Source organism: Mycteria americana, chromosome Z (genome assembly GCF_035582795.1).
Source record: "Mycteria americana isolate JAX WOST 10 ecotype Jacksonville Zoo and Gardens chromosome Z, USCA_MyAme_1.0, whole genome shotgun sequence".
NCBI lineage: Eukaryota > Metazoa > Chordata > Aves > Ciconiiformes > Ciconiidae > Mycteria > Mycteria americana.
The window spans coordinates 46,500,772-46,517,495 of NC_134396.1; the positions used below are offsets into that span (position 1 = coordinate 46,500,772).

The following is a 16,724-nucleotide window of genomic DNA, read 5'->3' on the forward strand; positions in this document are numbered from 1 at the left end:
AGTCCCCTTGATGTACTTCACAGCATGGCATTTCAGTAAGTAAAAGTAAGGGCCAAATCAAGTGCAGGTACAACAGCAATTCGGAGGCAGGTTTTTGACTCTTGTGACCTGGGGCTCCACTGGTTGCAGTGTTGTGTGATTTATGGAGAGGCAGCATCTTAATATGATTAGGTCAATACAATTGGGTTGAAAAGGACTTGCAGCTGTGTGCAAGAACTATGTAAATTCAACACCAAGGTCTTGAATAGTAAAATGGGAGTTTTTGCCACTCAAGTATCTGGGCAGTAGAGTAGCTATAGTTTCTTGAACTATCTTAAACCAGAAGGCTCAGGCCAGCATCCACCTGCTTGTTCCTGCCCCTGTGCATTCCTGTTTGTTGTTCGCTCTGCAAGATGATGCAGTAAATTACATCACAGAATTGATCTGGATTAAAAGCGACTGACCTGATTGTGTGCTTACAAAAACATTTGTGCTGAAACATGAAGGGGAGGGTGCAAGATTGAGAACCCAATGGTCAGGGGGTGTGTGTGTGGGGCAGGGGGCTGAGACCCTGATGTTAACACCTGCTTCTTCTGGCTTAAAGTATGTGTGTGCATTTGCAGCCTGAGGAAGACAGTAAGTGTTCTAGGTAACTCACAGCAAAACTACTTATTAACAAATTATGGACAGAGCACAGTTTTAAAAAGGAAATTAAAGTGCGTGCATGGTGAAATGCATGAGCTGTAAATGTCACAGCACTGTTAAGATAGCTTTTTTAAAAAGAAATGCAAAAATGAAACACTTTTCTTTACATACCTGCTCATCAGTTCTGTCCAGAACAGCTTGAGCGTTACTCGAAGTGCAGTAATAGTACGGTTAAGACAAGAAGGACTTCCAATTAAAATTTTCCACTAGGAATTCTAGCTCTGCCACTGATCATTTGTATGACTTCAGTTTAGCCTGCTCTGTAGGATGAGAACACAGAGGCATGGTAGGGAGGTTAAATTGTGTCTCCTTATTCTTTAAGTAAGAGCCTATTTGGGGTGGGTTGTTTAGATCAAAACCCAGCAGGATATCTGGGAGTGATCACAGGGCATCAAGACAGAGGGTCAGCTTTCCTTCTTGACTGAGTATTCACTCCACTAGAAGCAACAAGTGTTTCAAAAAGACAAATTCCCTTTTCCAGGACCCATGTCAATCTTCATCCATTCTCTGAAGCCTTTTGGCCAACAAGTACTGCGGGGCATAGGACATCTTGTACAAGCCCCTTGTGAACACATCTTCTCGAGGTTTGCCTTGCACTGGGTGTAGTCAGACTGTGAGGCAGGAGAAGCTGGCTTGAGAACAACAGCAAAACAGTACCTCTAACTGCATGCACACAAATTTACTTTTCAGCTTTCTCCCTGTGCTAGGCCAGCAGTTATCCCATGGAAGAACTACACAGTTTGGGAAAGGTTACAGGCACCCCTGGTTAGCGAGAGCAATGTCAGTAAGTCAGAGGTGTCCCACTGGACTGGTGGTATGATGGGTGGGGACTGTCTTATATCATAAAAATACCTGTCTGTGGGACAGCTTTCCCTCTGCAAGTCTCCACAGTTTTGAAAATGATAAGGGGGGAAGGTTAAATGACAATCAGAATTGATCCTGTGGGATTTCATCTCTGCAGCGCTGCCTAAGAAGGGCTTTGCCAAACTCACTTCCAATGGTATGGGTCTGTAATAAGCCATAAATATGTTGTGGCTTGTGTACTATAATGGTCCTTGAAGGAGTGTGGGTGAGCACATGAAAATCCGATTGTTTTTTCTCCCTTCGTAATACGGGTGGTATTTTGTCATATGGTTAGCATGAACTAAGCATTGAATAATAAATGCATTCCAGTTGAAAAATGGCTTTAGAAAAGGTCTCTTAATGTAAATACATGCTGCAACTGAACTTTTGGCTTTCCTTGCTCTTTTGAGAGTGTTTTCAGTCAAGCACAATGATATCATGCTTTTAAGCAGCTGTACTTTGGGACTTCCACTCCCAGGAAACAAAAGCAGAAGCTTAGAGCACGTGATTTTTCTGCAAAGTTCAGTGTAAAGTTTCTGCTAAGATCAGTATAAAATTGTAATAACTATTTCAAAGCAAACATGGCAGAGTGGTCTCATTAAGCGAAAGTTAGCTGTATGATCCAGACAGTGGCTGAATTTTGTTATGACCTCCCAACACTTCAAATGCATGCATTCTCCTGCATGTTAAAGAAACAGAGTTGTCCATCCCTTCTAGCAGGAGATGACAGGTGGACTTATTCAAGGCTTGTCTTAACTGTGCAGTCAACTCTAGTCATCTCAAGTATTTGCCTCTATTTCAAGTCTTGTACCATGCACATACAAGCACACAGAGTCCACTCAGTTCAATCCGTACCTCAAGAGTATGATGATGTTGGCTGCCCCAAAAGACATCTAGATGAAGGCATGACTTGCCAGCCATTAAGACAGTAATTGCACAGGGCAGTTCTGTTCAAAACCTGCTAGAACTTTGTCTTTCCGTAGTGTGCCTAGAAAGGATGGGTGACGTTTTTGCCGCATTTCACTGGAAAATGAGTCATTGCCACCCTCCCACCCCCCAAGATGTAGTGCAGACACCTACTAAAGACGCTCTCACAGTGGGACCGATCTTACTGGAGCTGCCTTGAATCTAGAGGGCTCTTATGAGTGTAATTAACTACTTAACTCTTTGCAGTGGCTCATTAAGTAATTTTCCAGGGAAATTCATGACATGCTCATCTGTACAAAGAAGACTGGCCACTTGTGACTGACTTTTGTCATTGTCTCTGGAGGTACAACTTGTGAGAGGCTCCCTGAGTGGGTGTTAGGGTGCAAAGGGTGGTGGTAAAGCAAGCAAAATTCCCTCCATACCAATGGCATCATTGTGAATTCTGGTGAGAAATGAACTTGGAGTGCTCTGAATTTGTTAGGGAAGAAAGGTCAGCATGGTGGGGTGTGAAAGGATAGGTGGGTTCTCAGGTTCTCTTCACATTTCAGGGTAAGGTTTGCAAGCTCCTTGAATCACCTAAGACTTGCATACTGGGTCAGACTAAAGTTATGTTCAGCTCAGTGTCCCCTGAGTGCCAGTCCAGCAGCGGCCCATAATGGAGGCCTGTGAAACAATGCAAGCATGGGGCAAGTATATAGTAACATTTCCTCAATGTAATGTCCTGTTGTTCAGTAGCTTGCAACTCAGACTTTCTCAACTACTGCTGGGATCTGGGAGTGTAATAGCACTTGGTAAGCTTTTTTCTTTAGTGAATTCTAAGCCTTTCTCAAACCCACTTTCAGTACCTTCAACATTGTATTGTATCTGCAGTACTTCTCCATTTTTACGAAGTTGTGTGTGAAGTAGCTCCTTTGGTTTGTTTTAAACTGATCTTTTCACTGGAAGACCTCTAGTCCTGTCTGATGAGGTGCAGTGAGCAACTATCCTGTTCCCATTCTCCATGCTACTTGTAATTCTACAGACCCCTGTCATAACCTCTATTTGTCATTACAGGTCCCATTGGAAGAACTGTGGTCTACTGTTCTTCCTTCAGAATCCATTCTTGTCTTGAATCATACTTGTGGCCTTTTTCTGTACTTGTGTTCCTTCATAGGTGGAGGATGCAAAATTGCACATAGTACTTGAGAACCAGGATTGCACTGTGGATTTATATTGATGTTGATCTGTCTTATCACTGTAATTCTAAGATCTCCCTTTCAGAGTGGTAGTAGCTAGTTCAGAGCCATCAAAGGGTATCTTAAGTTAGAACTGTCTTCTCCCTATGTATTTTACCTTGCAGCACTGAATTTTGTCTGGCGCTTTATAACAGTGTGTCAGCATGAGGCCTTTCACTAATCCTTTGCAATTGGCTTTTGACTTTTCACTGTTCTGAACCAATTAGTATCATCAGAAAACTCTTCCTCATCCACCCTGTCCCTGAATCACCTCTCAATACAGTGAACAATACAAATCTGCGTAGAGCTTGATGAGGTATACGGAGCTGAACAAGCACATCTACTGTTATGCATGAACCTGGGGCTTTCTTGTTGCTGAAGTGGTAGTGCAGCTATGTAGTTTTGATATTTCCTGGCTATATTTCTTTAAATATGTCTTGAAGGTCTTAGCCTGTGGGGAGTTTGAATCGCTTTTCTTTTAGCCCTAATGATGTGTTTTGAATTATCTGAACCTTAAGGACTGTGTTTGGTAGAAATCCATAGAGGTTAGAGACCCCCCCTAAATTTGCAACTGGCTTTGGAGCAGGCACTAACTGTGCACTCAGAAAAGTTAGCTGGGTCTTAAATGCCCTGGCAGATCAGTGGAACAGTGCCCATTTACACCATCTGGCACTGACCAGGTCTTATCACCCCCCAGCAAACCAACTAGAACATGTGAAAGCCTCCAGACTTTGCTTCCAGAAATTACGTTAGGAAAGATGTGAAAATGAAAGATGTGAAAATGAAAAACCTCAGCCCAAAAGATGTGTGCTAAAATCAAGGGCCTTGCCTGTTCCTCTGTGTGTCACAATGCTGTAACTTTAGCATGCTTTCAAATGCTGCAATGTGTGGCTGCTAACATGAAATCTTAGGAAATTATTTTAATCTTCATTCCCTTGAAAGAAGGATTGTGTCCAAATGTTTCCTGTGCAAGATAGTCCAGATATATGAACACAAGGAAAAAAGAACCCCACAAACGAAAACCCAGGCCCACCACTTACATGTAAAGCAACTGGAAAAGAGTTGTCTTCAGTGTGACTCCCCGCCTAGAGCAAATAGTTTCCTGAAAGCTGTGCTTCTGGAGACCTGTCAGTCTTTCTTTTGTGATGATGGTGAGTGCCAGCTGTTTCATGAAAGCTGGTTGTTTTAAAATATACCCTTGGCTTAGATAAAAAATGTCAAGACTTGATGGGAGGACTTGAGTGATGAAGATCATGTACAATGCAGCAGGAGTTCTCTGTCTGAGCCAGCATCTGTGGAGTCCCATTGAAAGCTCATGTGTCTACCAACTGGTCTTTTCCTCCCATGTGTAGACCTTGCATCCCCTTCTTAGCAGTGGCTTGCAGGATTTCAGGTCTGTCCACATGCGGTCCTGTAGGCTGTGCTTGTTTTATGGCCTGGAGTGCAAGCCGTCCTTTGCACTGTAAGTGTACACGCTTGCATTTAGCATTTTATTGGGATGGTTCTGGTTCTGGCATCTGCATACCTACCCTGTGAGGAAGGAAAGAGGTGTCCCTGTTGCATTGTGGGGTGCTGAAGCCCAGGGTATTTTAAGCGCAAGGTTGCACAGAAAGCCAGCTCTGTCTTCCCCATCAACCATTTTGCCATGTAAACAGTCCTTACTACTCTTTGCTACAAGAATGTTTACAAGAGTTAAATTTCTTTGTGCCTTGCAGTGACTTCTAGTTTCCTTTTCTCTCTTCCTGCAGAGACGAATGTCTTTCAATTCCTCCTTGCATGATCTGTCAGAAACTGTGGAAGCTTTGAGAGCGAGCCTTGGGAAGCTTGTTAAGGAGGTAAGGAGCGCATTCGTGTCAGAACACATCAGCGTGGTTGCTGTCTTAGCCTGCAATCGAGTACAAGAAGCATGAGGCTCCTTGGTGCAACGCAAAGTCAAATCCCTGGCTTGTTTTGAAACTTCCCCCCATCCTACAGCTGTTCTCCCTCTGTCAGTAGAGGCAGCACGCACTTTGTGACCCCTTGGCACTTCCAGTTACGAACACCATAGGAGTTTATCAGATGTATAGCTAAAGATTGGGTCCTTGTGGGAGGAGCAGGAATTAAGATGTTTTCTGTGGGGTTTGCCTTCTCAGCAGTGGCACAGCTGTTGTGCTTGCAATACATCTGCCTAGCAGTGCCTTGCAAACTGCATGTGGAGGTTTGCCTCCTTTCTAGTTTTTTCACTCAGTTGCCAACCATCTCAGTGTTGTTACTTGGTTGTATCTACTGGTCTCTGGGTGCAGTGAGGGTATGGCATGTGGAAGAGGTGTTGTGGCTGTTCTAATCTAAATTAGTAGTTATAGGCTACTGTTTGCTCTTTGCCTAACTAGCTTTTTGGGGCAGAGATTGTTTTACAGTCTTCATGGGACACTCAGGGCAACAGCATTGCAACACTGGCTGAGAAAGGCTCTGGCAAAACGTAGTGATTTGTAGAGGCAAAATGACATTATAGAGACTGCAAGTATTTGGTTTTGCAGGTGAAACAATGGATTAAGAAAAAAGCCCTGCATGCCTAGCATGAGCCAGAAGTCCAAAACTGGGGGGGTGGGGGTTTGAGCCAGGAACTTATCTTAGTTGTTTTTTGGCTGGCTCTGGCTTTGAAGTGCTGCTACTAGGCAGAAACATTCTCTCCCTGAAGCAGAAATCGCAGTCATCTAAACTAAACAAGGCTGCCTCCACCTCCTCCCCTCCGCTAGTCTTCCGTCTTTGCATCAGAGCAAGAGAGCGGCGAGCCGTGAACGGCAGTAACCTCGGAGAGCACGCACAAGAGCGGGTCACTTCGGGTTAGCGTGCGCTCCACTCCCACGGAGGAGCGGCTGCCGGGAGCCAGCGCCATGCCAGCCAACTATTCCTGGCACGCATCCCTCCCCGAGTCCCACAACCTGCCGCCGGGTCCCATTTACAGTGAAATTAAGATGATTCCAGGATCAGCTTCGGTTAAGACCGTGGCGGAGCTCTTGCTGCTAGCAGGGAGGCTGCCCTTCAGAGTTTGATTACAGCTGTTTCCCGTTATGTCACTTAAGCTTGCCTTTTTTTCTTGTCTGGGATAAAAATAATTGAAACCATGTGATATTCAGTTTGCTGATGTGGCCGAAAATGTCCCAGGGTAATGTGCCTTTTGCTTGGCAGCTGGTTTGGGTAGGACTACTTTTTATTCTGCCCTATTGCTGTGCAAACAAAGGCAGCTTTTTCCTCTGCGTACAGCGTGAGCTGCTCCAGATGGCTTGACCGAAAGTTACTTCTTATTGTCTGGCAGGCTGATTTCTGTGTGAAAAGGAGGGACTTGCTCCCTTGTTTCGAAGGGCAGCAGCTTGAGGGGGTGGAGAGAACTATTGTTTGTGCCATGTCTAGGAGCCTTTCTAGTAAGGAATTTTAATTAGAGAGTGGTCTGAACAAAATATTTGTCTCTGAGTGTGGGGATTGATTGGATCTGTGTCCCTGGGCTCTTTAAATCAACCTACGAGGGCAGATCAAATGCCAAGAGCAAGGGCAACTGTTGAGAAACACTTAGAGCCAGGTCTGATGTCTGGGGGAAGAAATAGCTCAGTAACCCTTCACACATGAGATGCTTCCTTCCAGTGGTGTGAACAGAGCAGCACTGCATGTCAATTGTGAAGTTGCTGGTGCCAAAGATGAAACAAAGCTCCTCGCTCAAACTGTTTTAAAAATATGTGTAAAAATGTGTTTCCTAATGCAATCCCTCTGCAAGATGGTTAACACCTCATATGTTCATGGGAATTAGCTGCACTTCCTATTTGTCTACCTTTGCTCATATTAGGGAGTTTATGGTACTTTAGCTAAAGCAGTTGACTTTTTGCTGAGGAAAAATCAGCTGTAAGATACTGAAAACTCCCCAAGGTGTCCCTTTGAATTGTACACTCTCAAACTGTCACACCTGAAATGCAGCCTTGGCCTTCTGGGTGAGGAATCATCGAATGCAGAAACCCACGTGAGCATATGTAACCAACAAAAGCTGTTGTATGACTTTTTTTTTTTCCATTCATGTCCCATGATGCTAGTGTCCTGTCAGTTACCCTGAACCCGTGGAGCCAGATTGAGTGGCACCAGGGTGCAGACCAAGGCAGTAGTGAGGAAATGAAAGTACACCTGAAGCAGTCACTCTGGAGATATGTGCTGGATGCCCAGGCTTTAGCTGTTCTCACAGCTGTCTTCCATCATATCAATGTGTCATGTGTTTTCAGGCAGCTAAAAATAGCGGCTCCTTGTGTATGTGACACATAGTGGCTGTTGTTTAGCATCAAGAATTTTTGTCCAGATGTTGGCACGTTTAAAGCATGCACAGTGCTACAGATGAACACAAAGGGTCAGGCTTGCCTCCCAGTGTAAGGCCAGAGACTCTGGGTATGCTTTCCTTGGGTGAATTTGGATTGAGTTGTTCCAGCACACCGTTGCTTTCTGCATTGTTGCTGGCTGGCTTTGCCAGCTGTCCTAGACTTTGATTGTCTGCATTTTATTTAAACAAAGGTTGCAAAACCAATACACAGTGAGTGAAACTGGCAGATGGTCTTTGACTGACTTTTCTTATTGTCTCTCAAAACAGGGCAGTTGGGCCACAGCATCTAAAATTGTTTGAGATGGAGCTGATGAGCAGTTACAAATAGGTGTCTCAGCAGCCCTGCTTGCCCTTATTAGTGCATGTTGCTTTTCTGGGCAGCAGGGCAAGACCATCCAAGTTAATGTCACCTGATATTTCAGTAGCACTTAAGAAATCAGATCAAATGCTAGAAAAGATTTAAAAAGGGATAGAGAACCAGCTGTAAGATGTTACCATGACACTATATAAAACTGTGTATTGCTCTCCTGTTCAATATGGAATACAGATCTAGGCCCTTCCCCTCTAAAAAGAGGTGGCAGAACTGGAAAAAGTTCAGAGAGAAGGGCAGTTAGGACACTTACAAGTGGAATGACTTTCACATAAGGAACAAGGGAGTAGGCTGGGACTTGTCAGCTTGGAAAAGAGATGAATTGGGGATATGACAGAGGTCTATAGAGTTGAGTGGCCCAGAAAAAAGAGATAGGGATTGAATGTACACTGTCTCTTCCAGTGCAAAAAACATGGCACCAAATGGAGCTAACCATAGCTAAGTTAAGGAGAGGGCAGCAGAGGTTCTTTCCCAGTGATGTGCTGGATGTTAAATACTTGTGGATGTTCAAAACTCTAGGAGTTTACCATGGAAGAAATTCATTGAGGGTTAGGAAATAGAAGTTCCTTGAGCTGAAAATAAATGGAAGCTGGAAGGTTACTTGGGGTAAGTATCCTACATTCATGCCCTTGCCTCATTTCCTAATGTCCACTTATTGTCACCATCACAGAGGTTACTGAGATAGAGACTTCTAGTCTGTATGGATACACCTCTGCTGATGTTCTTATATATCCAGACAGGGAGTCTGAGAGCAACGCTCGAGTGTAGCGTGAAACTAGTGCTCATGGAGGTGCATTGCTTTTTCCATTGTGGTGAGCTTGGCCATGCCTCTGAGTATGATGACATTAATGCAGTGAGTGTCTCCGGCTGAATGTCTGGTGCTTTTGTTCATGACATATTGCAGGTAGATGCTTATGCCAGACAAATGAGTCTGGAGGTACCAGTCATCCCGGCCAGTTGTGTGTTGTCACCTCAAGCCTGGTGTCAGGCTGGCTGGGCAGGAGAAGGCTCCTTGCTGTGGCTGGCTGTGTGCACAGCTCATGCTGTGATCAGGCTCCAGGCTGCAGCTAGGCTTGTTTTCAAGGGTTTTCTGGGAATGCTGTTGACAGTGGGGCAGGGAGGTGCTGGGGCAGGGACAAGTGATACTGATCTAGGAGGTCAAACTGGCTGCCTGGTGTAAATCAGTGGGGGCTTGCTGACCTTGGTGGGATTGTGCCACCTGGGGCCGGCAGCTCATCCAGCCTGCATCCTGTGAGCTGCACTCACTTTGTGTTGTTCCTTACTCCCTCTTCTGAGTCGGTGCACCCCACCTCACCTCACCTGGTGTGAGGGGGCTCCACTGGAATGTGAGTTGTTGTGCAACTGGGAGGAGAAGTGGCTTCCATGTGAGAGGGCAGGAACCACCCACAGAACTGGAGGAGAAAACTTAGGAGGAGAAAACTTAAGAGTAAAGAGCTTGGCAAGGATACATTCCTTGTGCATGCACAGAAGAGACTTCCCTCTACATTCTCCCACTGTAGAGGGAGGGGTGGGGGGGAAATGCACTTTCTCTGGTTTTTACTGTTGATGTTGCATTGAAGGGGATTCTCATCTGTTCTAAAACAGATGTGTGATTTGAAGGAGAGTGGCAAGATCTTCTCCTCTCGCTAATCCTGTTCCTATCCCTGCTTCCATTCTCTTCTCCCATCTCCCCCTCCAGTTGCTGAGCATGAAGAGCTGGAGCGACATGAGGCAAGAGGTGATGTTCCTGACCAACGTGAATGCCTCAAACTCCTCTACGCAGATCTACCAGGCTGTGTCACGCATTGTGTGTGGCCATCCTGAAGGTGGAGGGCTCAAAATTAAATCCCTTAACTGGTATGAGGATAACAATTACAAAGCACTGTTTGGAGGCAACAGCACTGAGGACGATGTAACTAACTTCTATGATAACTCCACAAGTAAGTGTAACCCTGGCATGGCCTAAGGTCCCATCTGCTTCATGGTTGTCATCACTACTGTTTTCCAGACTTCTACAGAGGGACAGCATGCCTGCTGCTGTTTCAGAAAGGCATGCACGTGCTGCCTCCTGCACGTGCCCCTAAGGCCAATGAGGATATCAACATGCAAGGGATTCCCAAGTGCCTTGTGTAGAGTCCACAGAAGGCTGTATATAGCGGACCTCCTTTGGGGGAGGGGGAGCACAGTCATGTGCAGCCTTTGGAAATCTGGCCTTTTCTGGACAAATTTTGCTCTTGCCATGCAGTGGGATTGTGGGAGTGGTGCAGAACTAGAAGTGTGGCTGTTAATGCTGGAGGCTACCTGGTTGCTCCATGTTTGCTGGGCAGACCGTGGAGGCTTGGACTGAAAGGGGCTTTTTGTGGAGCTTTGCAGTAGAGGAGGGTTTTTGTTGTCTGACAAATGCTGTGCTTTCAGCTGTCCTTAAAGCCCACACAAGTGGGGCGTATGCCTTCTTCAGCCACTCACCCTTGTCCTCTCCTCCTCAGCACCATACTGCAATGAGCTGATGAAGAATCTGGAATCTAGCCCGCTTTCCAGGATTATCTGGAAGGCTTTGAAACCCTTGCTGATTGGGAAGATCTTGTACACTCCAGACACACCAGCCATAAGGAAGGTCATGGCTGAGGTAACTCTAGCTCTGTCCTCTTATATGTAATGAGGTACGTCCTCTGGCTGTGCAGCTTAGCTGCTCTGTGTTAAACTGGGCCCGAACACAAGCCTAGAAAGGATTGCCTGCAAAGCACAGCCTCCCTAGTCTCTCACCTCCCATGCACCTGCTGTTGAAGGCTCAAGGAGAAAAGGCCAGGCTGAACTCTTTTTTTCTAGACTTGGCTGGAAGCTTTCCTGGTGGTGCCTTTTGATTATCCACAGGCTTTGCATCTCTGATGTGCGATATGGGAGTGGGGAAGGCCTTGATAAGCCTTCAGGTGTCCTTTCTCTCCTCCACTGCAGGCTGGTCAGTGGATCCTTAATCATTTCCAACTGTGGTTTACTTAATGTGCTCTCTAATTCCCCAAGCTCCCTCAGCAAGACTCTTCTAGCACATGGGGAGGGGCTGCCTCTGTGTGCCCTTCATCTCCAAGGCAGAGTCATTCTCCACCAAGCCTTGAAAGGCAGTGCTCAGCCACAGGCATTCACACTCCCTGTTGTTTTCCTTCCCAAGTGCACTTGATTTTCCCTAGTCTGGTACTTGCAGAAGCTGAGCTGCTGTTTGAATATAAGCAACATTCAGTACTTCGCTGACAGGTCAATGCACCCTCTCAGCCTGTAGTGGATCTCTGCCAGCTTTTGGAAAGAACCTTCCTCTCCTCTTTGCTAACAGGTGAACAGGACGTTCCAGGAACTGGGTGTGTTTCGTGACCTTGGGGGGATGTGGGAGGAGATAAGCCCGAAGATTTGGACGTTTATGGAAAGCAGTCAGGAAATGGATCTCATTCGGGTCAGTATGCTGTCCTTGCCAGAACCACCACTGTCATCTTCTGCAATAAGTGATGAAATAAATATTTTAGATGGTGCTTCAGTACTGAGCTGGGCAGATAAATAGCATGGATGGGACTCCTTCTTGAAACACATTGTGACTGTACCAATATTGCATTATGCTTAGCATTCCTTCCTTCATGTAACAATCTGCTGCAAACAGGAGCAGTGCGTGTTTAACACCCATTTCTAATCTACCTCTGTGGGGAAGTGGGCTGTTTCTTCCACAGTGTTGCCCTAACGCAGTATGAATATCTGGCTTGCAGTATTTTTGTAAACTGGGGACCTGTGGGGTTGGTGATGTGTTCAGCTCCTTGTGCTGAGCACTTCTCCACAGCAGTGCTCTCATGATAGCAGGAAAGCAAGTGGTCATATACGTAGAATCAGATCCTGGAAGGTGTCAGGTGGCCTTGGGCCCCCTTGGGTACAGTAGGAATGGAACGGTTATCACACTAAAGCTGAACCTAGATGCCTGGCAGTAATCTGGCACAAATCTTGTAAAAACTTGATTTGGAGTTGCACGGTATGCTTAATTTGGTGCTTGGGTGTTCATGGGAGAAGAGCAAACATCACCCTAGGCTGATCGCTTCATAACATGCCATGCATACTAGACCATGAAGAAGGCTCTAGGAGTCTTGTTGGGATTTGATATGCTTTGTGCTAGCCTGTTGGCTCCCTGGAGCATTGTGCCAGGTGTTAGACCTGTGTTACTGGGGCATTATTTGCTTAAGTGGCTTAGTTCACTGTTGCTTCCCTCAGGTGCAACTCGGAGGGGTGGATCTTTGCACCCCTGTGCTGATGTCTTTGGAAGCACAGTGATGTAAAACTGGGATTGCGCAACAGAGAAACAGTTGTAGAGTAGCTTTTCCTACTGTCTCTGCAAGGTAGCTTGGGTGTCATGGTGCAGCTGTTATACAGAGACTTCCGTGGGTCTTTTAAGCCTTGAAGTTCATTCCTTGTTTACCCCAATGTAATGCTGTGCTGAATAGTCTCTGGCCTGCCCTGTTGCACTTCCCCATCAACATGACGTACTAGAGGGTCAGAGACATCATATTCATCTCTCCTGTGCCTCTGTTGGCTTTATGAAAATTAATTCTGTAGATGTTGGCATCAGGGAGGTGAGAATCGGGGCCACCAACTGTAGATGGAACTGTTTGCTGCAGAGAATGCAGACAGAAAGTCAAGGTTTGGATATTGGTTTGCAGTAGTGGCCTTGAAAAGTTAATGATGCTTTTTTTTTTTTTTCAATGAGCCTCAGGCTTTTCTGGTTTTGTATTTTATGCTTCTTGTTAACCCTGCTGGCTCTGGTAGTTAATTCTTGATCTTTGCAGCAGTCTGGTCTCCTCTGTATTGGCACAGTAGCTCTTTTGTTTAGTTCACACAAGCAGGAGTACTTCACTGTCAATGCCTGGGCAGCTCCCAAGCAGCGTCACATTCAGTTTAGAGGTGCAGCATGGATCACTTGTACATGAATAGGCTGAAACATAGAGTTGCCTGTTTGTGGCTGCTTTCAAGGGGGAGGTCAGTCCTTTGCTCTTAGTTAGCTACTGAGGCTGCCATGCTGCTGGGTGACTGGTCATCACCTCCCAGCTTTCTGGGTTGTGCAATATTGTTGGTATATTGCTTCCTGCTGGAGAGTAAAGTGTTTTGCTTGCCCATCTCTGGCACTTCCAGCTTGATGCTAATGTGGCTGCTAACTTCAAGGAGGACAACATGTGCCCCTGGAGTTAAGGAGCTTTAATGTTGCTGCTGAACATATGAGGCTGAGCCCCTTCCCTGCAAGCATGGTGCCCTTCCTCCTGGGGAGGGTGGTGTGAGCCAACCTTGGGAGACCCACTGTGAAGAGAGTGCAGCCGATCCCTGTTTGCTTGGATTTCCCTTTCGTACGTTCTCCTCTGCCAGCTTGGCCTGTTCTGTTTTCACAGTTCACGATGCTGTTCTTGTAACTGTGTGACCCATTACTTTCTGGTTTGCTGGTAACAGCAGCATGGGGAAGCTCCTCACCTCTCTGCTTCATTCTTTGTTCTAGCAGAATATCCATTTCCTGGTTTTATTGGTTAGGATTTTTACAGTTTTCTCTCCTGTGCAGGGCTTTTTTCTCTCACCTACTTCAGTTCAACTGTGTCCTTTACAATTAATGCTCCCCTCCTGCTTGGCCTTACTTTGTGTGCCCAGAGGACTGGTTTCTGCTTCAATGCCAGGTGCTTTCTACCTAGACTGCATTTGTGTGGGGCATTGTGCATACATGTAGTGGGGCAATAGCCCATCCTCAGAAAGCTAGCAGTTAAACCAGGTGAAAAAAGCACTGTCCCAGATAGGAGGACAGAGAGGCAGGACACTATGGCTGTACAGGGCTGCTTCAGCCAGCCCTGATGGTGCAATAGCAAAATATGTAAGAAAAGCCACCTGGCTTCTGGTGCTGGTATTTCTGCTCAGCACTGTGGCAGTTCACCCTCCAGCCATGCCACAGCCCCTCTCCCTCCCAGCTGGGAGCAGAGGTTTGTTCGAATGCATTTCTCCTGAACACACATCTCCCTCTTCCCTGTTTTGCTGGTGCAAGACCTTGTTTGCATGTGCGGGTGCAGAGCTGTGCATGGTGCTCTGCTGCCCTCTCCTTGGGAAACGAGTGGCAGGACATGGAGGCAGCCACCCAGCCTGCAAAGCACACCCCATGGGGACACACATCCTTTCCCACGGGAGGGTATGAGGAAGGACCCCACCATGCTGATCTTTTCAGTATGGCAGAGGCCCTCTCCCTGCACCTTTTTAAAAGGCCTTTTCCCTGGTAGTACTCGTTGATGAGAGAGGAGATCTAACATTAATTCTCAACAACCGTTTCTCCTTTGAAAACAAAATATGCACAGACGCTGCTAAAAGGCAAAGCTCTCTGGGACCTGTCCTTGCCAGCTTCCAACTGGACAGTGGAGGACATTGCCCGTTTCCTGTCAAACCGTCCGGAGGACTTTGAGACAGCAAATGGCTCGGTATATACCTGGGTGGACGCCTTCAATGAGACAGACCGGGCTATCCAGACCATCTCCCGCTTCATGGAGGTGAGATCCTGCTAGTGTGGGCAAGGAGCTGGGGGAGGGCAGCAGCTGGGTCTCCACTCACATGGGGTGTTGCTGGAAAAGGAAGATGGATGTTCCTCAGTCCCTTTTCTGTAAACGACCAGGCTTTAGTAGGGCTGAGTGCTCAGCATGTTAGAAAATATCATTTATTCAGGTGCCTAAATGTAGATGTAGGAACCTAACTGTAGGCCTTGTTCATGAAGCTCTCACTTTGGCCATTGCACATGCTTTCCCACCCTGTTGTTACTCGGCGACTGAGAGCTGCTGCTTGCTTCAGCAGTGTAACAGCTCATATTTCGGTCTGGGGTTTTAGCTGGGGACTGCAGTGAAGCTAGCAGCTGCTTTAAGCTGAGGAAGATATAGAGAATAATGAAATTTGTTCTACTTGTTACTTGGTCATCTTGGCAGATGGGTGCAAACAGAAACAGACCTTGGTCTGTCAGGGGCCTGGTCCAAAGCCTTCATGTCTCTCCACTGATAAGACTATCTATGGAAATTGATGGGATCCTATAGCTACTATTACAATGCTACCTAACCTCTTGTCCAGAAAATACCTTTGCTGGGGTATTTCTCAGTGATATATGTTTGACTCGCAGGTGACCATCAAGCAGGAAAAAGTGACATCCCTAGCAATTTGCTAGGCTACCATGAGCCATTGCAAAATAGTCCAGTGCTGCAGCCTTTTCTTGGGCATGGTATTACTGTTGCAGAGTTCTTATTTTTTTCTCTCCCAAATGTAAACAAAGTACCTTCTGGTTTGGTAACTTATCCCATAAGCGCTTCCAAATCTGTCCCTGTCTAGTGTGTCAACTTGGACAAACTGGAGCCTGTGGCCACAGAAGTCCGGCTGATAAACAAATCATTGGAGCTTCTGGATGAAAGGAGGTTCTGGGCTGGCATAGTCTTCACTGAAATAGCTCCTAACAGCATAGAGCTCCCTCAACATGTGAAATACAAGATACGCATGGACATTGATAATGTGGAAAGGACCAACAAGATCAAGGATGGGTGAGCCCTGACATGCTGCCTTATGAACAATTTCTTATGGGGGATGCAGAGATGAGGATTTCTAATGGAAAGGTCTTTTTCCCATGGTGCAGGTACTGGGATCCTGGTCCCCGTGCTGATCCCTTTGAGGACATGCGCTATGTTTGGGGAGGCTTTGCCTACCTGCAGGATGTGGTGGAACAGGCCATCATTAGGGTGCAGACAGGCACGGAGAAGAAGACAGGAGTTTATGTGCAGCAGATGCCTTATCCGTGTTATGTGGATGACATGTATGTATACGGGCTGCTTCAAAAGCTCCCAGGAGGATTGTGGCTTGGGAGGCATGGGCTCTTGGCACTCCTCGGGCACGGTTTATGTCCCTGCTGTCTGTGGGGGAGCAACCTCCTTAGTGTTCCTAATCCCTGGCATTCGGACACCTGCATGGAGGATTTAGAATATATAATGACTTGCAGAGTCCTTCCCAGAAGGACTGTCTGTACAGGACTTTCACGTACAGAGTGCATTCCTGAGATGTGCCCCAAACCTGATACAGGCAAAAATAACACTGGGAAAAAAGCAGACACCTAGGTATGGGAGAGTGGAAAGAGGACAGTTGAGAGCAGTCCCCAGGAAAGGCAGGTCTCTGCACCCGGTCTTCCACTGAGTGACAGTTGAAACTCCAGCTCCTACTCTGGGCTGCTGATGTGCTCTGGTGAGACACTGATCCTTTGTCGTGCTCTGCACATGGGCTGCTTTGTGCAGTGAAGCCTCAGCCGTCACCATGCTCTGCTAGCCCTTGAGTGGTACCTGAAGTTGCG

The 16,724-nt window shown here is 46.5% G+C and overlaps 1 protein-coding gene across 2 annotated transcripts in view; it reads left to right on the forward strand.

The window, feature by feature from the left end:
• Positions 1 to 16,724, forward strand: part of ABCA1 (ATP binding cassette subfamily A member 1) — a 97,394-nt gene that overhangs the window by 52,945 nt on the left and 27,725 nt on the right. For both annotated transcript variants that reach the window (XM_075488471.1, XM_075488470.1), the window contains 7 exons: positions 5,417 to 5,503; positions 10,071 to 10,311; positions 10,858 to 10,997; positions 11,694 to 11,810; positions 14,713 to 14,901; positions 15,722 to 15,927; positions 16,020 to 16,196. In XM_075488471.1, the coding sequence (XP_075344586.1) occupies positions 5,417 to 5,503; positions 10,071 to 10,311; positions 10,858 to 10,997; positions 11,694 to 11,810; positions 14,713 to 14,901; positions 15,722 to 15,927; positions 16,020 to 16,196 (1,157 nt within the window). The remainder of the gene's footprint in view (positions 1 to 5,416; positions 5,504 to 10,070; positions 10,312 to 10,857; positions 10,998 to 11,693; positions 11,811 to 14,712; positions 14,902 to 15,721; positions 15,928 to 16,019; positions 16,197 to 16,724) is intronic.